At 40.1% G+C, this 23645-nt stretch overlaps 1 protein-coding gene across 1 annotated transcript in view; it reads right to left on the minus strand.

Annotated features, from left to right (window-relative positions):
* Positions 1-2771: 2771 nt before the first annotated feature.
* Positions 2772-23645, minus strand: part of ATPAF1 (ATP synthase mitochondrial F1 complex assembly factor 1) — a 29986-nt gene continuing 9112 nt past the window's right edge. The window contains exons 5-9 of the mRNA XM_041738606.1: positions 21195-21245; positions 19996-20043; positions 15668-15763; positions 13648-13755; positions 2772-5604 (exon numbers count right to left, since the gene is read on the minus strand). Coding sequence (XP_041594540.1) covers positions 5410-5604; positions 13648-13755; positions 15668-15763; positions 19996-20043; positions 21195-21245 — 498 coding nt within the window. The 3' untranslated portion in view covers positions 2772-5409. The remainder of the gene's footprint in view (positions 5605-13647; positions 13756-15667; positions 15764-19995; positions 20044-21194; positions 21246-23645) is intronic.

Here is a 23645-nt window from a genome sequence, read left to right on the forward strand (position 1 = left end):
GCTGGGTATCTTATCTCTCTCTGTGTAGGCTTCATGCTGGACCCTGGGAAGATAAAGTCCATTAAGATATGATTTCTGTCTCCAGAAAGTGTCCAGTCTATGGGAGAGGCAGCCTTATAAAGGTGGAACACCAAATGCTGGGGAAGCACAGAGGAGCACATCCTGGGAAGTAGGGAGGTGGGTAGAAGTCAAGGAAGGGTCTGGATGCTTCAGTGAAGATTTGAAAGACATGTTAATTTGAAAGAATTAACTTGATGAAGGGAGAGCAGGCATTCAAGGTAGGCAAAAATATCCCTGAAGACCAGAACAGAGGTAAGAAGAGCACAGTGTATTCAGGAAACTGCTGGTCATCCAGAATGACTGGAGCTAAGGGAGTGGGTGGGGGCCTAGCACGAGAGGAGCCTGGAAAAGTTGACCAGATCCTGAAGTTCCTTGTCCTGTGAGCTGATCCAAGGGAACTTGCTTCTGAATGCTCGGGGGAGCCTGGGAGAATTCACAATGGTCCAAACCAATTTTTCTTGAATCCCTTCTAGTTTCCTGAGGTCTGGAGGGCTAAGAGGTAGTCCTATGAATGTGAGAGATGAGCCTGCTCATTGGAGGTTACAAATGACACCATTAAATCTGGAGCGTAGACAGTCGCCTTCTATTCCTGGCTTGGCTCCTAATGCAGGCAGCGACCTTTAAGTCATCTCTTTCCTTTTTGTGTACCAAGTCTCTCCTTCAGCAGAAAGGGATAAAGAATGCTGCCACCAACCTGCCACATTAGGAGAACTGCCAAGACCAAAGTGTTCCATGCAGCACAAAACACAAAACAAGTTCTCCTTAGTTAGAACACGATGCCTTTTGAAATAAAGTTTGGAGGAATCAGAAATGTCTAACGCATGCATTTTGTTCTTGATTTGACAGCAGGAAAATTGGCACACCTGTGTCTCAGAGCAAGGGCTGATTCAGGGGCCACTGATGACTTCTCAGGGCCTGAGCGGGAGGCCAGAGCTAGGGTTAGGGGTAGCTGCGAGGCTGCCATCTGCTCTGAGCTGGAAGATGAGGAGGACAGGGTTGGCACATGGAGAGCAGCCATGCATCTCACCAACCAGCAGGTTCCTGTTGACATCAGAGGCCTGTGAGGACTGAAATAATCCACATGAAGGGCTTCCACAGCGCCTGGCACACGGTGAGCTTCTAGTAATCAATGCTAGTGTTTACTGCAAATCTGTTATATACTGTGAGGCCAGCTCTGAACTCACCAGGCCTCTCTGCATGGAGCACAAATTCTTTGAGACTTTGATATTATCTACCTGTATTTGTTTTTTTTTTTTTTTTTAAGATTTTATTTATTCATCAGAGACACACACACACACAGAGGCAGAGACACAAGCAGAGGGGAAGCAGGCTCCATGCAGGGAGCCCGATGTGGGACTCGATCCCAGACTCCAAGATCACGCTCTGAGCCAAAGGCAGACGCTCAACCTCTGAGCCACCCAGGCATCCCTGTATTTGTTTTTAAAACCATACGTGGGCCGCCCGGGTGGCTCAGCGGTTTAGCGCCGCCTTCAGTCCAGGGTGTGATCCTGGAGACCCGGGATAGAGTCCCAGGTCGGGCTCCCTGCATGGAGCCTGCTTCTCCCTTTGCCCTTTGTCTCTGCCTCTCTCTCTCTGTGTCTCTCATAAATAAATAAATAAAATCTTTAAAAATAAATACATAATTATCCTGTTAAAAAAAAAAACATATGCACTTCATGGAAGGGGGCGGGTGCCATGGTCTGGCAAGAATGTGCCTCCCCAAAATACCCGGCAGCGTTCCTGAGCCCTCCTTGCCCCTCTTCTGAGATGGTACTGGTCAGTGTGCCTTACACTATAATTATTCACATCAGTGTTTTGCTGGCTGAGCTGTGAGCTCCTGGAGGGCAAGGAATAAACCTTTAAATCTGTACCTAGAAACACGCGTGTTCAGCTGGCCCTGCATCAAAGGCCTCAGCACTCGCAGTTTGCTTGACCTGGCACTTTTCCTCAGGTATCACCTCGCCTCTGCAGAGATGGCTCTCCTGACCACAAAGTTATTGTCTCCACCCCACATTCTAGCACACTATTTTATTTTCATGGCTCTGTAGTACTTCAAACAATCTTATTGGCTTATTCATTTGTTTTCTCCACAAGGACATAAACTCCATGAAAACAGGGGTCTTATTTGTCCTATTCATTGCTGTATTCCTGTTTCCTACAACTGTGCTTGGGATAAAATAAGCGCTCAACAAATATGAATGAATGCTAAATTAATGCTAAACCAAATGACTGGGGGTGGGCATTTATACCTCTTCTCCAAGACTGAACTAAAGGTCGATATTACAGAGAGTGCAAAAATACCCAAAACATGAAGTTCCCACTTCCAAACTGTTTGAGGAAAGAAGCAGCAGCATAAACATCCTGAGAACAAGACAAGGTAAACTATGACCAGGTGCTAGATGTGAGGTCCGAGGGAAGAGACACATAAGCAGTGGCCAGAACAGACCTTGAGAGCAGGGATCATCTTCCTCATCTTGCTGTGTCAGCACCTAACGTGGGGTGGTTGGAGTAAGTGCTTTTTGAGTGACTGCTGACTTGCCCTGAGCCGACAGCCTGCCAAGGTCATGCCAGTGGACTGGAGAGATGCAAGATTGTGTATAGCTGGCATTTTGGTTTGCAAATATTACGACTTAGTAAGCTCTAATCTACGCATGTTGAGAGATTCTCTTAAATTCAGAGTATTTAAATATAGGTACATACACAAGATAACGTTTTGGCTAAAATCCATGTCATTTATTTATTCAACAAACAACTGAGTATCTTCTATGTCCAGGCCATTTTCTTGGCACGTGGAATGAAGATAAACCCTGTCCCTCAAGGAGCTCACAGTCTAGTGGGGAAAGAAGATACATACATACATAATTATACTGTAAAGGGAGACCACTAAGGGAGGCAAGAGCAATGGAATCAATCCTAAGGTTATTTGTCCATAGGAAAGAATGATCTAATGGTTTTTTTTCCTTCAAGAACAGATAAGGCAATGGTTCGCAAAGTGTGACTAGTGATTGACCCATGTTCAGATCATCTGGAGCACATATTAAATGCAAATTCCCAGCACCACCTGAAAAGATTATGATCCAGCAGGTTTGGAGACCTGAGGATCTGCATTTTTAAAGTGCTCTATAAGTAATTCTATAGCAACTTAAAGTTTGAGAACTTGTGAGATAAAGTCTGCTCTTTAGACAGGAATGAAGAATGATCTGTAGGTCCGAAATGCTAATTTGTGTTGGTCTTTAATGAGAGGAGGGGAATTAGAAAAGAGGAAGGGTGTTGACATTTATTAATTAAGCTCTACCATAGTCTATGTATAAGCCTATTTAATTCTCACAATAATCCTATGAGGTAGCTATTATTATTATTATTATCCCCATTTTACAGATGGAGGGGAGAAACAGAGGGTTTAAGTAACTTGTTCAACATCATAGAGTTAATGAATCTCAACAGTGACATCTGAATCTAGATTCATTTAACTCTAAAGCTTGTTTACTTTCTATAACACCATGTTGCACCAGGGTACAAATTTACTGATTATTACAATTTTCTTTCAGTTCTCTGTGAAATTGCACCAGGTAAATATAAAGAACATCCAGATGGCATTTTGATCATGTCCAATGTAACTGTCCATGTGTACATCCCTCTCTGGAAAGTGGGGATTTAGGGCAAAGCTGGGAGGAAGGAGAGGCCAATTATTATTTCTTCTCCCATCATCTTCTCACCCTCTGGTGGAGGTATTATAAAAATGTACTATGACCAAGAACTGGATCCATCTGGAGAGAAAAGCAAAAATAAGCGTATACCCATGAAAGCAACTCCACCTGATGTCAAAGATTCCTGGGACTCAAAACATCCAGACCGAAGTTTCTTTAAAAAGGACCTGTCAGAACCACAGGCAGGTCCAGAATTTTCATTAGGAAACAGTCCGACCTTTAAAGAAACTGTGAAAGGCTAGCAGCAATTCCAGGTTAAACACTATCTCATTCTACACACAGACTCAGAAGTACAACAAAATAGACACAGCCCAGAAAGTAATGGGAGGTCCAATCCCATTTAAAGAGCTTGGGGACAGGCCCAACCTATAAATAACCTTCCATAATAAAGAAAATACACAAACACACAAACTGCAACTACTGGTTACCTTCCCACTTACCAATTCAGTGCCAACACAAGCAGACCTTGGGCAGGAGCAGCAAAGTGGAGCACATCAGATCAAGAAAAGGAAAGGCATAGAAATGGGGGTTGACAAAAATACTGGGGGGCTCCAGGGACCTCAGATTCAGAAGGCTAGTTGTAACCACTGCCCTTTTCTATCACTGAACTTGGAACCACAGCAGTGACACTACAAACCAAAAGTGAGTTTTCAGCAATGAAGAACTAACTCTTTTCTTATTTTTGGCATTTTAACCAATTGCTGAGTCCAAAGATGAGTTCTAATCAGTTCACTGATGTGCACTGGCACTAAGGGGGCAGCACACAGGTTAGATTTCACTGTTTAGTGTAAAAAGACCATAAGCCAGACTTTATTTTATTGCTACATTTTTCCCACACCCAATCTGAGAACATTTGCTTCTACCTACTTTTTCACATAATACTGGCATGGCTTAGAGTTGTTTAAAACAAATGAAATAAAACCAAACATGCAAATTGGGATGGATCCTCTCCTTAAAAAAGTTGTGATTCATTTACATTGCACTGATCCACCTCCTCCAAATACATAGCTTCTAATAGGCAGAGTTAGAGGGTGAGGCATAATGAACTATGGTTTAAAAGTATGCAGGCACTGTACTTGCATGTTTAACTATACCTGAAATCTACTGACCTTCCAAGCCAGACTCTGGGGACATCTAGATGAAGTCTCAATTCCAATGGCAATATCTGGCTGACCTAGAGTCTAAACAGGGTATTTTGGCCAGCCAAGAGGCAAACAGGAAGAGTATGCAAAGCCCACATCTAACTACAGCAGGCCTTCAAGCTTACTATCCTGTCACAAGTTTATCAATACGAGGAACTGAACATTTGGGAGCTGTGTGGTCAAAAGGATACATAGCACTACTACACTGTGTAAAGTCAAGTCGCCATCCTGTGGATCCTTAGCTCTCTGGTTATGGCCTCAAACACTTAAAAACGAAAGCTTAAGTATGCTGGGAGATAATTATCAGAATGTTTGGGTACCTTCACTCCTGAATATCAAGTAATAGGGCTCACCTCCATGATTACTTCTTGTAAGCACACAGGGCAACCCATCAGAGACTGCTCCTTATAGCTGCTAAGCTCCCAAAAGTTCAAGGGGGTGGGTGGGCTTTAGAAAGCTATCCAGGGCTAAGCAGACTCTGTAAGCCAACCCTTACAGCTCTAAGTCTTATCCTGGTTCTGGGCACATTTCAGTTCTGCTCCAAGTCCACTTTGCTCCAATTCAGCGATGACCGACATATATTTGAATTCATTCGGTCTGAAGTTAAAAGTCTCCACTAAGCCGTAGGTTTCCTTCCGATCAGTGGCATAGAAGAGCTGAACTTGGTTGGCAATGCACTGTGCCTCAGCAACATTCTGTAAGGAAAAAAAATAGGTCATTCCCTGCGCAGGGCCATAAAGCTCTGGGTCTGAGTCCTGCAGCAAGTGGAGGGGCCTTACCCAGGAGTCACTGCTTCCAGAAGCTCCTCTGACTCCCTGACATCCAAGTCCTGGGCACCTTACCAAATGCACTCAAATTACCCCACGCTGACCTCTACCATAGTGTGTATCATACTATATTGTATCTGTCCTTTTCTTTCTCTTTTGCCTTTTTGTCTGTCCTCCCTAGGATAAATTCCTCCCAGTATGTGCTTGCTTTACATCCCTGCATATGGTCACATCTAGTCAATGTCTGCTGAATAAAGGAACACATATGTCTGAAATTTCTCTCTTCATTTAGTTTCTTAATAACTGGTAAGTATATGTTCAAGGAAAGGGGGAGGGAGAGCAATAGGTACTCAGCTTCTAGAAGCAGTTTGTGAGTCAGTACTAAGCTCTTGACTAACCAGACATACTCTTGAATAAAACCTGTTCCTGATACTACCTCAGGCAGAAAACTAGTGCTAAAGCCAGCTCTGTAGTTCTACAATTTGCCCATAAAGTCTGTGAAACTTCTCTCTTTGAGGAAAGCTAGTTTCCTTTTCCTTGAATGTAGGCTGTACTTACTTCCTTCTTCCAGATGGACCATGGTGAAATGATGGGAGAATGACTTTTGCTACTAAGTCACAAAAGACACTGGTAGCTTGTATTTTGCTATCTCTCTTGAATTACTTGCACTGGGGAAAGTCTGCTGCCAAAGTTATAAGGACATTCAAGAAGACCTACAAAGAAGCTGATGTGGCAAGGAAATGAGGCTTCCTGCCAATAGCCATGAGAGTGGGGTTGGAAGTGGATCCATGAGCCCAATCAACCTTCTTCAGAGGACTATGGCTTAAGCCAACGTCTTTTTTTATTTTTAAAGATTTTATTTATTTATGAGAGAGAGAGAGAGAGAGAGAGAGGCGCAGAGACACAGGCAGAGGGAGAAGCAGGCTCCATGCAGGGAGCCTGACATGGGACTCAACCCCGGGTCTCCAGGATCAGGCCCTGAGCTGAAGGCGGCGCTAAACCGCTGAGCCACCCGGGCTGCCCTTGAGCCAACATCTTGGCAGCAACTTCATGAGAGACTACACCAGAGCTACCCAGCTATGCTGCTCTCGAATTCCTGACCCACATAAACTGGGAGGTAATGTGTTTTTTTGTTTTAAGCCACTAAGTTTAGGAGTAATTTGCTATGCAGCTACTTCTAACTACTCTACCAGCGAAGCTCCAGGAAATAGAAGGGTCCACCTTCTCTAAATCTCAGTGACAGAGAAATGGTGCACTCTGTGTAACAGAGGGGTGTCTCAAAACCTTACAAAAGAATGTCCTCAAGTTACTATGACTTTTGCTTCCTATACATTTCACTAGTCCTAGCTGGTCAGAGGCACTTGTTCATTATCACTGTGTTCATTATGGCCAAAACCCAACCCCAAAAGATACTGGAAAATTCCCACTAAAACTATCAAAAGTATGCTATGTCTAGCCATAGAATGATGAAAACAGATTTATAAATATCATTGGCTGCTTTACTTCCACTATCTCCCAGAGGGCTTTCAGGTCATTTCTTACAGGCAGAGACTCATCTCTGAAACTGGATTTTCAATCAAAAGCCTTTTTCCAAAATGCTGGCTATTTCAAATTAATAGAATTTTAGACCTAGAAGGGGCCTCAGAGATCACCCAGTCTTCATTTAATAGGCCAGGAAACCAAAGGAGATGAGGTTCAGGGCTGGGCCCAAGGTCATATGGCTAGCAAGTGGCAGACCTATGGATTCCTAGACTGGTACTCCCTCTACTTCATCTTAATACTCCTTCTGGTGGGGAAAAATAATTAAGATTGATCAAGGGCGATAACTCTATCAATTTTACCTTTCCTATACTCTAACATGGCTCAAGAGCAAGTATACTGCCATCATTGGAGCAGATACCACTGCTTGCTGGGCCCATGAACTGTAGGGGCCTCTGACAATCAACTTTAATTTGAGGCTCCAGGATAGTGGAGGTAGGGGTAGTTTCAGCTGTATTCATTCTAGAACAGTGCTGTTCAAACTGCAGAGTTCTAGGGGCTCTGTGGAGGTGCTTCAGGTCCCTCAGCACTGTTTCAGCTGTTATAGCAGAGGATTCACATAATAAGATCTTATTTGGGGGTGCCCAGGTGGCTCAGTTGATTGTTTCTCTTGATTTGGGCTCAAGTCATGATCTAAGGGTTATGAGACTGAGCCCCACATGAGCACACTCTTTTCCTCTTCTGAGATTCTTTCCCTCTCTCCCTCCCTCTACCTCCCCACTCTGATGTTCTCTTTCTCTCAAATAAATAAATTTTTTTAAAAAAGGATTTTATTTGGATAAAGGGTTCTGACCACTAAAGACCACTAGTATAGTGGGTAGGGAGACATGTGTATTTGTCTCTCATAGAGGGTTATGTTAAGCCCCCTTCCCCCAACTTAGTTCTCAACATGAAGCAGTAGTTTCCACCCTTTCTAGGACCTGAAAAGATGAATATATTAATTCCTATGCTGCTCAGTAAGGAGGTATACTAACAACCCCGATTCCTCCCTTTTTTTTCAATCTTTATAGATCACTATCACCTTACCAAGTCCTGCCCATTTTACTCCCTGTATATTTCTGGGGTCATTCTCTATTGTTCTTACTACTCTACTTCAGGTCTCCACTCTCTCTTCCTCACACTATTGCAAATGTCTTCTATTTTTTTTTTTTAAGATTTTATTTATTTATTCATGAGAGACATGGGGAGATGGGGGGGGGGGGAGAGAGAGAGACAGAGACACAGGCAGAGGGAGAAGCAGGCTCTATTCAGGGAGCCTGACGTGGGACTCAATCCCGGGTCTCCAGGATCAGGCCCTGGGCTGAAGGCAGCGCTAAACCTCTGAGCCACCCGGGCTGCCCTGCAAATGTCTTCTAAATGATCACACTTACCAGGCTAAAACTAAAAAGCATTTAGGAAGCAAACAATTAAGGTTAATGGCTTTGAAGTCCAACTCTTTCTAGGTCACTTCCTGTTCAAAACCCTTTCTTGTCCTCAGGATAAAGCCAAACCTCTAAACATAACCCACCAAACCACCTTTTTAATACATTAGTGATACAAAACTGTTTAGAATATCTCAAGTCATTTTATGTCTCTTAACATGTACTTCTGCTATTCCCTCTGTCTGGAACATTCTTCTTCCCCTCCCTTTCTTTATCCGGCTAAACTCCTGCTCGTCTTTGAGATTCAGCCCAGGTGTCATCTTTACAATCTCTCTTCTTCCTCTTTATGGGGTAGGGACACCTCCTGCAAGAGCATCCTAGCACTCTATCTGAGCACTGACTGCATTCCAATGAAATCATCTACTGACACAGAGGTGGAACCACATAAGGTTTTCAAATATTCTCCTAAATTTCAGCATTAAAGTTATTAGTTCAGAAGAAACCTCTAGTTTCTATATATTTCTATTCATTTGCTTTAGTGTATTTGGAAGTACTATGCCAAAGTATAAATTCATGCATGAGTAGCAAGGGATCATATATTAATTACATTTCTACGTTTCCTATCTCTGAATCATGTACCCCTGCAATAAATTCTAACATACCTAGTTAGAATTTATTCTAAGAATGAAGAAACTCACAGTCAAATTAATTTTTATAAGGCAAATGTATGTTGTTTGGTATGTTGTCCGATATTATAAGGCCAGGAAGCAAATTTTCACATTGATGAGGCCTGTGCAGCAGTTTGAGACCACTAGAGTAAGGTGGTAAAAATGCCAGAGCAGAAGGGCCTTCTGTGACCTCCAGAGTCCACTTTCATTACAGTTAGATGCTGGGTTTCGCTGAAGATCAGAAAATAAAGTTTCTGTGTTACGCCCTCCTTCCTCTGGGCCAATCCTAAACCTTGTCATTACTCGTAACTATATCCCTCCAAATCTCAATTTGAAACAGCTATACTTGGTCTATTTATTTCCTATCTTTCTAAAAAATAAATAAATAAATAAATAAATAAATGAATAAATAAATAAATAAATAAATAAATAAATAAATAATAAATAAATAAATTAAAGTTGGGGCTTGAATTCACAACCCTGAAATCATGAGTGACCTGAGCTGAGATAAAGAGTCAAATGGAGCCATCCAGGCACCCTAGCTATTTCCTATCTTTTAAGCTCACTCTCAACTTCAAAAATCCTTTAACTCCCCCAGGACTCACAATTCTTCTAGTCCCTAACCTTCCTTATGTTTTCACTTTCCTATTTATCCAGCTTGCATTCCACGGTTGGGAATTATCAGCATTCTTCTGCACTCACCTTTAATTTTCTGGTCCCAACTCACTTCATTAGGCCACTCACTGAACCCTAACCCCAGTTAAACCCAAATCTTAGCCCCCACCTCTCTCTGCACCTATACCCAGATAGCCATTCTCCCATTTTCCTAGATGACATGTTGACAAACACTTTCTGTAAAGGGACAGTAAATATTTTAGGTTCTACTAACCCTGCAATCTCTGTTGCAACTTGTTAACTCTGGTGTGGACCTAAAGGAGCCATAGATAATATGTAAATAATAAGCATGGCTGTGTTCCAATAAAACTTTATTTATAGACATTGAAACTTGAATTTTGAACACTACACAGGCCATGAAATATTATTGTTCTTTAGTTCTGCTTCTCCTCCTCCAACCATTTAAAGATATAGAACTCATGGGCCTTCTAAAAGCAGATAACGGATTGAATTTGGTCCCAGGCCGTGGTTTGCTGACTCTGTCCTAGAAAATCATTTCACACCTTCTCTTTCTATTCCACTCAATTATCCAACACTTATTCCTCCATCTTCACTCTCAGCTGATGGCCTTCCACTAAGATAAAGTCTTAGCCTTCTCACTAAGCAATCTGGAGAGAACTTCTACCAAGATACCACCATCTCTATCTATTTAAACTGTATTTGTGTCCTTATATTTTTGGCTTCTCTCCTATTGTTATATTTCTGGCAAAGATCGATCCCTCATTTCCAGGCTTAACCATTCAAAAATACTTCAAAAATTCTCTTCTCTTTCTCCCGCATTATTAGTATTTCTCTCTCTACTGAATCTTTCCATCTGCATACAAATATGTTATTTCTCTCATATTTAAAACAAAACAAAAAAACATTTTTGTCCCTACTTGTCTCTCTCCAGCTACTGCCCCATTCTCTCTTTCCTTTCACAGAAATATTCTTGTAAGACTTGTTTATGCTTACTCTTTGTAAGTTTTCTTCCCAACCTCTCTTAAATGTACTCCAATGATGCTTTTGTCCCACCACTCCTCTGACACTGTCCTGAGAAAGCTCACTAATGACTTCCATGTTGTGACATCTAGTAAACAAATTCTCAGTCTTCATCTCATCTGTCCTACCAGCAAGTGAGACTTGACCAGTTGAGCACTCCCAATTCCTTGAAACATTTTATCTTAGCTTTCAGGGCATTTTATCGTCCTAGTTTTACTTCTATCTCACTAAATATTCCTTTTTAGTTTACTTTGCTGATGCTTTCTCAGGTCTCCAGGCTATTCTTAGATCTATTTTCTTTTTATTCATTTTTATTTTTTATTTTTTAAAATATTTTATTTATTTATTCATAGAGACACAGAGCGAGAGAGGCAGAGACACAGGCAGAGGGAGAAGCAGGCTCCATGCAGAGAGCCTGACATGGGACTCGATCCCAGGTCTCTAGGATCACACCTCGGGCTGCAGGTGGTGCTAAACCACTGCACCACCGGGGCTGCCCCCTATTTTCTTTTTATCTTCATTTACTTCCTTAGCGATTTTTATTTAGTCTTATGGGGTTTTTTAATTTTTAATTTTTATTTTTTTTAAGACTTTATTCATGAGAGACACACAGAGAGAGAGGCAGAGATGTAGACAGAGGAAGAAGAAGGCTCCATGCAGGGAGCCCGATGTGGGACTCATCCCAGGACTCCAGGATCATGCCCTGGGCCAAAGGCAAGCACTAAACCGCTGAGCCACCCAGGGATCCCCTAGTCTTATGGTTTTTTTTTGTTTGTTTGTTTGCTTTTTGTTTTTTTTTTTTTTTTAGTCTTATGGTTTTAAATAACAATCTGTATGCTGACAGCTCCTACATTTATCTCTCTCCTGAACTCCAGGCTCATACATCTAACTGCCTACTGCCTATCTAATAGGAATCTCAGATTTAACATGCCCATGATTGAGCTCCTGATCTTCCTCTCAAATCTGTTCCTCCTGCAATCTTGTCTACCTCAGTTAATAGCAATTCCATTCTCTTGGATAGGATTCTGGTGACTTCCAGTTGAGTGTGATAGTGGAAAGAAGAGTTCCAATTCTGTCCCAGACTTGGGACTTAACTGCTACTTTAAGATACTAGCTGAGAGTCAGTCGCTTTTTCCCTCTCTGTAAGTAGCTGGTAAGAGAGAGAAGAAAAAGAGTGGGTACTGTAATGAAGATTCTCAGGAGAAGAAACACTATAGTGTTCACTATCTTGACATCCTGAACTTAAATCCTGCCAGACAATGAGACGGAAACGAGCAAGGTCTAGACAAACCAGTTGTATAATAACCATAACACTGCTCCTGGCCCTGGATATACAGGGAGAACAAACACAGTGGACATCATTACCTATGGACATATGGTCAATGCTCTATACCAGGGAATGGGAAAAGGAGGAAGAGTGGGACGACTGGGTGGCTCAGTGGTTGAGTGTCTGCCTCTGGCTCAGGGCATGATCCTGGGATCCGGGATCGAGTCCCGCACTGGGCTCCCTTCGAAGAGCCTGCTTCTCCCTCAGCCTCTGTCTCTGCCTCTCTATCTTTCTCTGTGTCTCTCTCATGAATAAATAAATAAATCTTTAAAAAAAAAAAAAGGTGGGGATCCCTGGGTGGCTCAGCGGTTTTGCTCCTGCCTTCGGCCCAGGGCATGATCCTGGAGTCTCGAGATCGAGTCCCACGTCAGGCTCCCTGCAGGGACCCTGCTTCTCCCTCTGCCTATGTCTGCCTCTCTCTCTCTCTCTCTCTCTCTCTCTCGTATCTCTCATAAATAAATAAATAAAATCTTAAAAAAAAAAGAAAGAAAGAAAAGGAGGAAGAGAAATCACTACGTATGATGAATGTAGTACATGTGAACAGTGTGGAGGAAGAAAAAAGATTAACAACTATTCCGGACTTTGAACTCGTCCTTACGCTTAAGAAACCATTTGCTTGCTTATTCATAGTCTCTTACTTGAAACCCCTAGGACCGGATGTGTTTCAGAGTCAGAATTACTGTATTCTAGAAAGGCGACAGATCTATTACGTAACTCCCCATAATCAAACTCATTAATATTTCCTTAGTAAAATGCATGAATATTCCACGCCAAGTGGGATTAATAAGGATTACAAACGGCCTTATATCAGTTTATTTTTTCTTTCTTCTTTCTTTCTTTCTTTCTTCTTTCTTTCTTTCTTTCTTTCTTTCTTTCTTTCTTTCTTCTTTCTTTCTTTCTTTCTTTCTTTTTCTTTCTTTCTTTCTTATTTTATTTATTTATTTGAAAGAGAGTAAGTGAGAGAGAGACAGAGAGAGCACGAGCAGGGGAGGTAGAGGGAGAAGCAGGCTCTCCACTGAGCAGGGAGCCCGAAATGGGACTTGATCCCAGGACCCTGGGATCATGACCTGAGCTGAAGGCTGATGCTTAACCAACTGAGCCACCCAGACACCCCTTTATATCAGTTTCAATGAAGATTTAGCTACAAAGTAAGTTCAAGTCAGATAAGGTCTTGTGACCAAATGAATTATGAGAAAACTTTGTTTTCAGAGCTTTTGGACTTCAAAATTGTGACTGAGTGACTGAGTTAATGATTGTACTACCTTCAACTTGGAAAAGCTTGTGCAAGACAAAATCATTGTCAACTTTACAAAACAAGTACATATAGGTCTCTGGGATTTTACCTCTCATGATCTTTGGCAAAATAATAGTACCTTCAGGGCCACCAGGTAAATCCAAAGAGGTAAAAATTAATTCTTACCAGAAATGTGGGATCCATTTCTGCTGTCATCAGCACTATGCCCTTTTCCTCCTTAAGTTCAGGATAGTGATATAAAACCAGCTGGCTGGCTGCAGCATCCCCTCGGGTCTGTAACAAGAAACACTTATCAAGGCTCAATAAGGTACCACCACACAAAACTGCAATTTCAGAGCAATAGAGAGTCTAGAGGAAATTCGGGCTCTTAACAGCCCCTTGGGTGGCTAGTGAGTCAGAGGATTGGTAGGTGGGGGATGGTCAGGCTTGCCAAGGCACAGTGAAACTGACAGTTTGCACAGTGTTATTTGTGTCTTCAATTGAAAAAGGTTTGGCATTTTTCCCAGAAAATGTTTACAGTAGGCAGTGAATCCTTCATCATGGCCATATATTTAAAAACAAAATGGCACAAGCAGCTACCAAATCAAGTTCTAAAGAAAGCAATATGCCTGTGTAATTGCCACTTTTATGGACTAGTGCATTTCACAGTTGAAATCTACTCCCCTTGGCTGGCTCTGAAGACTGAGCTCTTTTAAGCTGTAGCAAATAGCTGGAGAGTTTGCACATGGGCCAGATTTGTAATGTGCAGTTTTAAAATATAATCTGGGTGGGAGATAGGGGGGAAAAGAAGAATGGGAACATCATAATTTCATGAAGAATGGACAGGGCAGTGGTTATCAGACCTCAGTCCAGACTAGGAAAAGAGGCTGGGTTCAAAGTGAAAGTCCTCATATAGTATAGGAGGAAAGAACTACACATTCAAAAAAGATCTCGGAGTTTCATCTCTAAATTTCAGCAAAGGTCCTTTTAATTATCAATACCTAACAACTGCTAGGGTTCAGCCTCTCAACTCTCCCCCATATACTTCAAATATGTTGATCATTTTGATCATAATTATGTTTCTGGATCTTCTTCCCATACTTGTCTATGAGCTTCAGGAGGGCAGGGACCTTGTCTCACAGGTTTCTAAGTCCTAGCATTGTCTCTAATGCAGCTGCATAAGGGCTCAGTTCAGACTTTGGAATCAATCAAATCCAGCTAGGCCACCTATTACCTCTCTCCTCTACCTTAGGAACCAACTTTTCTGAGCCCATGCTCTTCTCTAGAAATAGAAATTATAACAGTAACTATCTCATGGGACATCTGTGAGGATTCAATGACATAATGTTTATAAAGCACTTGGCATGTAGTAAGTACATCAAATGCTAGATATTATGGGATGTACTCAATAAATGTTCTTTTATAATGCATCCAAAGTAAAAACTGCCCCCTCATTCTGCTTTTAATTTTTTTTCTATCCTATTCCTCCCTCTTTTTTTTAAAGTATAGTACAATTTTAGGATACAAGCACATGGGATATAGTCATGAACAAATTCTCATTTTATTTTGCACTTCCTTTACCCTCACCTTCAAAGCCATGGTAACACATGCTTGTTTTTTGGGCAGATTTGGCCTCTAAACATGAAATGTCAATCTATGACATTCTATGATGATTTAAAGTTATGATTTAGTTATGATCTGATTTAAAATATTGACTTCATTTTTAAGAGCTTCAAATGCTTTGGATTGAACTTCTTAATCCAATATTTGGGAATAAAGAAAAGGAAAAAAAAGAAAGCAAACAAAACAACATCTATGGAATGGAAACTATGCATTTAGCATCTTAGAAAGTGTTGACTCCGTTCCTAAAATACAAGGAAGACATGGAGCCTACCTTAGGGTTAAAAAGATAACCATCATAACTGACTCATGTTAGTTAAGTGGGGCATAAGCAGTAAATGTTATAGAGGTCTGGGGAAGAAACAGGAGGTACCAGATGTAGTCACAGAATATATTTTGGGGTCTTTTCCAATTTATAGGTATTGAGTAGGGCCTAGAAAGCTAGCCCAATATACAAATCGATCAACGCCAAAGCAAATACTGCTGGGAGTTAGTAGATACTCTGTGTCCTCAAGCCTCAGTAAGGGCTCATGGTCCCACAGAAGAGTAGCCTCTTTTTTCTAGGGAATGAGCACAAGCCACCTACCTGAATATTTATAAGTGCAGTGAAGTGGAGTTCAGTACCCGTCCACTGTCCTACAAAGAACTCATAACCTTCCCTTCTTGGTAGTGCACATAGAAACTGTGAGAAACAAATACATGAGGAGACAGATGAATAAATACAATCATTTGCTCCATGTCCAACTGCCTGTATCATTTACTCCATTTTTTATCTGTCTGTTTTTTTTTTTTATTTTTTTTTATTTATTTTTTATCTGTCTGGTTTTTAAATATTTTTTTAAATTGTGAAATTCCTAAGTGATAATTTAACTCATATATTTTCCATCCCACCTAAGAAAGAAAGCATTAGTGATCCAATAGAAGTTTTCTCTGTGACCCATTCTAATCCCATCCCAGAGTAACATATATCCTGCATTTGGTGTCTGTTTTGGGTTTTTATACTTTAAGTGTGCATGCACATACACATATCCATAAACCACAAATACTACAAGATTAAAAACATAAATCTTATCAAACTATATGTCCATTTTGCAACTTGTTTTCACTTCACATTATACTTTTGAGATTTATCTAAGTTGTTAAGTATAACTCTAATTCATTAATTTTCATTGTTGTATGGAATGCTACTATAGAAATTTACCACAATTTATCTATTCTTCTATTGATGAACATTTGAGTTTTTCAATTTCTAAACTTTCTAATGCCACTGAGTTAACTTCTGTTCCAATTATAATCACTTCCTATTCTATCATCCGAGGCTGATACTGAAGGATGGTTGTAAACACAAAGAAATGATTAGTTTTATGCTTAAGATGTTTGGGAATGAGTGGTGAAGAGAATGGTGTCAGGACAAAACAAAGCATCATCAGTCTGGTATGTGTTAGTCATGGAACTATCTCCTTATGGCCAACCACTCAGGCTCTATTTTATTTTTCTCAGATGACATGACCTCAGTGCCTAGCTAACAGAAAACTGAATTGATTTTGTCACTCCTAGTCACGGTGCATTTTCTAGAAGTCTGTATAAATGGAGCCAAAGAAGCTATACTTCTTTTTGGTATGATTTCTTTCATTTAGTGTAATTGTTTTGTGATCTATCCATGTTGCTGCATGTATCAATCGATTATTGCTTCTTATTGCTGAATATTATTCCACTGTATATGTTTATGTACACACAATCTCCTCTTCCCCCATAATATCTTTATTTACCTGTGATAGATATCTTTTAGTATTTGGTTATTACAAATAAAGCCACTATGAACAGTTGTGTTGTCTGAACATATGCTTTCAATTCTTGGGAAAACATCTAGGGAGTAGAATAACTGGGTAGTATGGCAGGCATATGCTTAACTTTTAAAGAAACTTTTGTTGTTTTCTAAAGTGCTTATACTGTTTTACATTATTATGTCAGCAGTATGTGGGAGTTCCAGTTATTCCATACCTTCACCAGCACTTATTCCAGCACTACACCAGTCTGTTTAATTCTAGTCATTTTAGTGGTATCTCATCATGGTTTTAACTTGTAATTCACATTATGACTAATATTATTGAGCATCTTTTCAGGTGCTTATCTGCCATTCCACTTAATTGGTGATTTGTCTGAATCTTTTGCCCATTTTTTTTTAAGATTTATTTATTTATTTATTCATGAGAGATACAGAGAGAGAGGCAAAGATATAGGCAGAGGGAGAAGCAGGCTCTTCACAGGAGACTGATGTGGAACTCGATCCCGGATCCTGGGATCATGGCCTGAGCTGAAGGCAGCCACCCAACCACTGAGACACCCAGGCGTTCCCCCCCCTTTTAAAAAATATTTTATTTATTTATTCATGAGAGACACAGAGAGAGAGGCAGAGACATAGGCCGAGGTAAAAGCAGGCTCCATGCAGGGAACCCTATGTGGGACTCGATCCCAGAACTCCAGGATCATGCCCTGAGCCAAAGGAAGATGCTCAACCTCTGAGCCACCCAGGCGTCCCTTTTGCCCATTTTTTAATTGGGTTGCCTATCTCCTTAAATTGTAAGAGTTTTTAATATATTCTAGATGTAAGTCACTTATCAATGTGTGTCTTGCAAATATCTTCTCCCAGTCTGTGCGTTGTCTTTTCATTTTCATAACAATGTTTTTTGAAAAGTAGAAAGTTTTATTTTTTATTTATTGTGGTAAAATATGCATAAAAGTTATTATTTTAACTTTTTTTTTTTATTTTAACTATTTTTAAATGTACAATCCAGTGACGTTAAGTACATTCACACTGTTGTGCAACCATTGCCACCATCCATCTCCAAAACTTTTTTAATCTTCTGAAACTGAAACTCCATGTCCATTAAAAAATAACTCCTCATTCCCTCATTTCTCCATCCCCTAGCAACCATTGTTCTACTTTCTGTCCATGAATTTGGCTATTCTAGGTACTTAAACCTATTCTAGATATGTAAGTGGGATCATGCAGTTTTGTCCTTTTGTGGCTGGCTTATTTCACTTAGTATAATGTCTTCAAGGTTCATCCATGTTGTAGCATCTGTCAGAATTTTCTTCTTTTTTAGGGCTGAATACTCTATCAGGTGTATATGCCACAATTTGTTTATCTATTCCTCTATTCATGGATACTTGGGTTGCTTCCATCTTTTGGCTATTGTGACTAATGCTGCTATAAACATGAGAATACAAATAGAAAAGCTTAATTTGGATGAAATCTAATTTACTGATTTTGATTTTTTCTTTTACAGTTTGTGTTTTTTGTGATATACTTGAGAAATCTTTGCGAAACCCAAGATCACTAACATTCAACCTAAGATTTTTTTCTTTTTCCTTCTTTTTTTTTTTTAAAGATTTTATTTATTTATTCATAGAAACACAGAGAGGCAGAGACACAGGCAGAGGGAGAAGCAGGCTCCATGCAGAGAGCCCAATGTGGGACTCGATCCAGGGTCACCAGGAATATGCCCTGGGCTGCAGGCGGCGCTAAACCGCTGCGCCACTAGGGCTGCCCAAGATTGTTTTTTCTAAAAGTTACATTTACATCTAGGATCTATTTTGAGTTAATTTTTGGATACAGCGTGAGGTAAGAGTAGAGGTTCATTTTTTACATATGGATATCTCAACTGAAGAGATTATCCTTTCCCCATTTAATTACCTTGGCACCTTTGGTAACAAATAACTGACCGACCATGTTGGTCTATTTTTGGATTCTCTGTTCCGTTCTATTGATCTATATGACACAATCATATTGTCTTCATTATTGTAGTTTTACTTTTTAAATATTTTATTTTAAAAAATAAAGATTTTATTTATTTATTCATGAGAGAGACACAGAGAGAGGCAGAGACACAGGCAGAGGGAGAAGTAGGCTGGGTCTCCAGGATTCTGCCCTGGGCTGAAGGCAGTGCTAAACTGTTGAGCCACCCAGGCTGCCCTATTACTGTAGTTTTAAAATAAGCCTTGAAATCATGAAATGTAAGTCCTCTTTATTCATTTTTACAAAACTGCTTTAGGACAACCCTCGTGGGTCTCCTTCCTCTTTGGGAGCTTCATATTATCACTCACTTAACTTTGCTTCACTATCACTCAATAAACCTTGCTTTGCTGTTCAAAAACAAAAGCAAAAATGCCCAAAAAACAAAGCTTGTTTTGTTATTCTAGGTCCTTAGGATATCCAAACAATTCTTTTTTAATTGGCTTGTCAATTTCTTTAAAGAAAAAAAAAAAAAGCCTACTGTGATTTTGATTGGGATATTTACTCTATAGAAATCAACTTGGGGAGAAATGATGACAATACCAAGTCATTCAATCCATGATCATAGCCCATCTCTCCATTTACTTAGATGCTTTTTATTTTTTCTCAGCGATGTTTGGAAAATCTTTTTGAAAAATCCTAGAAATTATTACTGACACCAAGTCAGCTAGCTGGTCCACCTCATCAATTCCCTTTCCTTTAGGTCTTCTGGCAGTGCAGGACTCCAACAAACTCATAATTCCTTAGGCACACACAAGCAGAATAGCAAGGCCAAAATGGAAAAGAAACTGGCAATAAAACAGAAGCTTGAAGGAGGGTGAAAATGTTATGGGCTCAGGTGTTGCCTCCCATGTTCACTTATAATGACAGAGATCCAAATCAGAAAGGGGCTGCACCATGCCAGGGAGCTAGAGATCCTGAGATACTTACTGAGAGACAAACCCACATGACTCCTTACAGCTGAAAATCTCTTATCAGTACAGTTAACATGTGAGCATCTTGGTTAAATAAGCAGAGCACTATAACATGAGATAGTATGGAGTATGAAGGGATAGGCTAGAAAACACCTTGTTTGCCAGCACTGATAAGCAATCCTCATCTGGTCACTGGAAACTTACTGTTGGACAGGACTGAGCCCGGGTCCAGATCAGGTCAAACTTCTCTTCCTGTAGGTTAGAAAAGAATTAAATTCAAAACCAAGAAAATATAAGGCTGCAATCATATTTAAATTCAGCAAGACTGAATTCTAGAAGTAAAATACAACTAAAAAGATCTCTTAAGTTCTATCATTTACAAATCCCTCTTACGATAAAGAGAAAAACTGGATATATGTTTGGCTGCTCAAGGTCAGAATTACACGTGAAGAGTGGATACTCCAAATGCTCCAAATTCGGCAAGGGACTCTGCCAAGTGTCAGAGACTTCAGGTCCCTGAGGCTGTCTCAGGGAGAGCCAAGAAGGCCTGTTTAAACAATGAGTCAGTATTAGAGATCTCAAATATCACAGAAAGTGCAGATCCTTTGGTAGTTGAACTCTTGAACAACAGTCTGTGTGTGTAAGAGGTGGGGTAGCAACACTCTTAGAGCAAACAAAAGACCCAACTTTACCTTTTTGTCTCTAAGTTTTCCTCCTTAATCTCAAACTCATACTTGTAAACTCAGTGCTTGATGTAAATTTAACCTAAATGACTTCCTCTTCAGGGAAGAAGAGCAATTACAGAACTAGCTGATAAAATGCTTTATGCAAAAGTTAGTGTAAGGACGTTAAAGTAGAAGAAGCCAGCAGCACCCCTTCCTAGTCATAAACCTCAATGGCCAAGCAGTGGCCAGTGACTATCTCCAAGACAGCAATTTCAAGAAGGGAGAAAATAAAGAAAATGCCACTTGCTAATGGGAAATGCCAGAAAAAGCCTAGAGGAGGCTCTAAGTCAGCTCAGTAACAGGCCATTTACAGATGAAAGGGGAAGAAAGCTATGTTAGGGTCCCTGTCTGAAATTCCAACACTATGGTTGGAAAACACCAAAAAGAAGTAAAACACATTTGGAAATTGCTCAGCAACATGAGCTTATACTATGCTCCCTTGTCAGAGACTTGAGTCAGAGACATTTCTAAACCAGAAAGACGGAAAACAAGAGCCATAAATATACCATATGGAGTTTCCAATATTTGGTGCTTAGGGCATAATAAAAACCCTCAGAGCTATAAATGTAAGTTCTCGAGAGGCAATAAACATAGAAAAAGTAAAGGCAACTGCCCGCTAAGGTTAGATCGCTGACCTTCATGCTATAACACTTTCATTTTCCCCTCCAAACTACTTACAGGAATAACTGCGTAGACTGTATCTTTTGCTGCAAAATACTGCTGCCAAATCTGTACAAAAAAGAGAGGGTGTCTGTGACATGTGGATAATCTTTTCAACCTATGCCAAGAAATGGTGACAGCTTTCATTGCTCAGAGTAACATGCTATTTGATAACAAGGAAGAAAACCCAACATAATACTTTTATTACTAATATATGATTACAAAAATATTTTATACCATCTACTCGCTAGATGATTAAACTGTAACTCTTAATAACAAATTCCTTTCAGACAAATAGATTTCATGGCCTTGTTAATCAGTTCTCTCAAGATGTGCCCGTATGTAACAGACACGTTCTCATATCTTCTCTTTTCCTTTGCAAAACCAGTATTCCCCAGCCAACTGTGGGCTTCTCAGACAGCCAGGGCATCAGTCATTCAGAACCGAGTTTCTGGACTCAGGTAGACCTGGATGGAAATCCCAGGTCCAGTCATCTGCTGGTCATACTACTTAGGACAAATTATTGAAAATCACTAAATAACACCAATATAATCATCAGTAAAATAGCAATAATATCAACCTGAGAGGATTACTGTGAAGACTAGGTGAAATAATATGTTTGTGCTTAATACAACAGAATTACAATGCAAACCAGAGCCAAGGTACTCTGAGGGCAACAAAAAGGCACTTAATCCAAGTTAGGTAATGAGTGCCAGAGGAGGGGAATACTTGAGCAATATTGTGAGGAATGATTAGGAGTTAGCCAGGTGAACAAGGAGGCTGGGAAGAAAACAGGAAGGATAGAAGACACACATTCTAAGCAGAGAATGACAGCATTAGCAAAGGCAGAGAAGTTGGGGAAGGCATCACAGCCTAGGTGACACCTGAGTGAGCTTTTGAAGGAGGCCACCCTCCTTTAGAGATGCTTTGCTTTGTCACTATTTTCATTAAGAATGGAGGGCCCCCTAACTGAAGATACCAATCAAAGTAAGATCTAACTAACACAGGATACAGAACTATTACCTCCCAGGACCTGACCACTGTCAATACAGCCAAAGGTTGCTTTGCCTTTTTTTTTTTTTTTTTTTTTTTGCATGTCAGACACTGTCTTTTCATTTTAAGGAGATCATATCCTGCTATTTTTATTTAATTTATATTGATAGATAGTTCATGATCAACACCGAAATTTGTAAGACAGACAAATGTTTCCTAACATAACTGACATTGGTTACTCAAAATTATAATGAACACAAATTTGTGTCTAAAATTATAGGCCTGAATGATATTTATATGCTCAAGCATCCTGGGCCTGGCTTCTCTCTCCCCTAAAGGACATGCTTGGTGTCCACTTTCTATTGGCATCTCTTCCCGAGGACATAGTTTGAGGTCTCCTAGAGACTTTGCATAAGCCTCTATTAACACAAGTTAGAACCCTGTGCTATTCTCATCTGTTTTTGTGTTTGTCCTTCTACTAGGCTAAAAATTCTTGAGAGTAGGGGATTCTCTCATTTATTTCTGTGTCTGGCATACAACTTGACATTTAATAGGTATTCAATAAATGGTTTTGTTGAAACAAAAAACAGCACACAAAGGAAACTCATGGCAATTGGCACAACTTCCCACCAGGGAATAGGATGCAGAGTCAAACAGACATGGGTTTGAGTCCCAGCTCTACCCTTATGTTACTTAATCTCTTTAAACCATAGTTTCTTCACTTGTAAATTGGAAATAATAGTACCTACACTTCCAGGTAGTTATGAGAATTTAATGCAATAGTGCATATGAAGCACTCAGTACCTGACACATAGTCTACTGCTTTTCTTATTATTTTTTCCTCAATATACCTAAAATACTTCATGGAATTACAAGGAATGTCAATAAATAGTTTATTATAGTCTAATTAGAGAAAGAAGAATCATAGAAATCAAAATTAAATAGCAATGCAAGGTGTATGGAATGACTAAAGAGATAGGATAGATTATGAGTACTTAGAAGGAAGGTATCCAGAAAGCTTCCTGAAGCAGGTCCCATAATAATAAGAGGACTCTGCATGGCAAAGCAAAGGAATACAGGAAGTCACTGAACATTTGCAAGCAGGTCACTGACATAGTGTTTATTTTTATTCATTTACTTAAAAACACAAATGCAGTACTTTACTCTGTGCCAGGCATGGTTCTATATGTTTTACAAATATGAGATCACTTAATTCCCCAAATAACTCTATGAGATAAGTACTATAGTTATCTCCACTCTGCAGATAGGGAAATGAAGGCCCAGAGAGGTTAACTAGCTTATCAAAGTCATTCACTTAGTAAGTGGCAGAGCTAGGACTTAAAACTGGTGGCCTGACTCTAGAGTCTGTGTTCTTAACCAATACACTATGCCTTCCCATAACGAAAGCAGAACTTTAAGAAGATTCAGCTAGTAAGGCTATGAAAGGTGGAGGAGCAGGGAAACCTATTTAGACAG

This window comes from Vulpes lagopus, chromosome 23 (assembly GCF_018345385.1).
Source record: "Vulpes lagopus strain Blue_001 chromosome 23, ASM1834538v1, whole genome shotgun sequence".
In the NCBI taxonomy this organism is placed as follows: Eukaryota; Metazoa; Chordata; class Mammalia; order Carnivora; family Canidae; genus Vulpes; species Vulpes lagopus.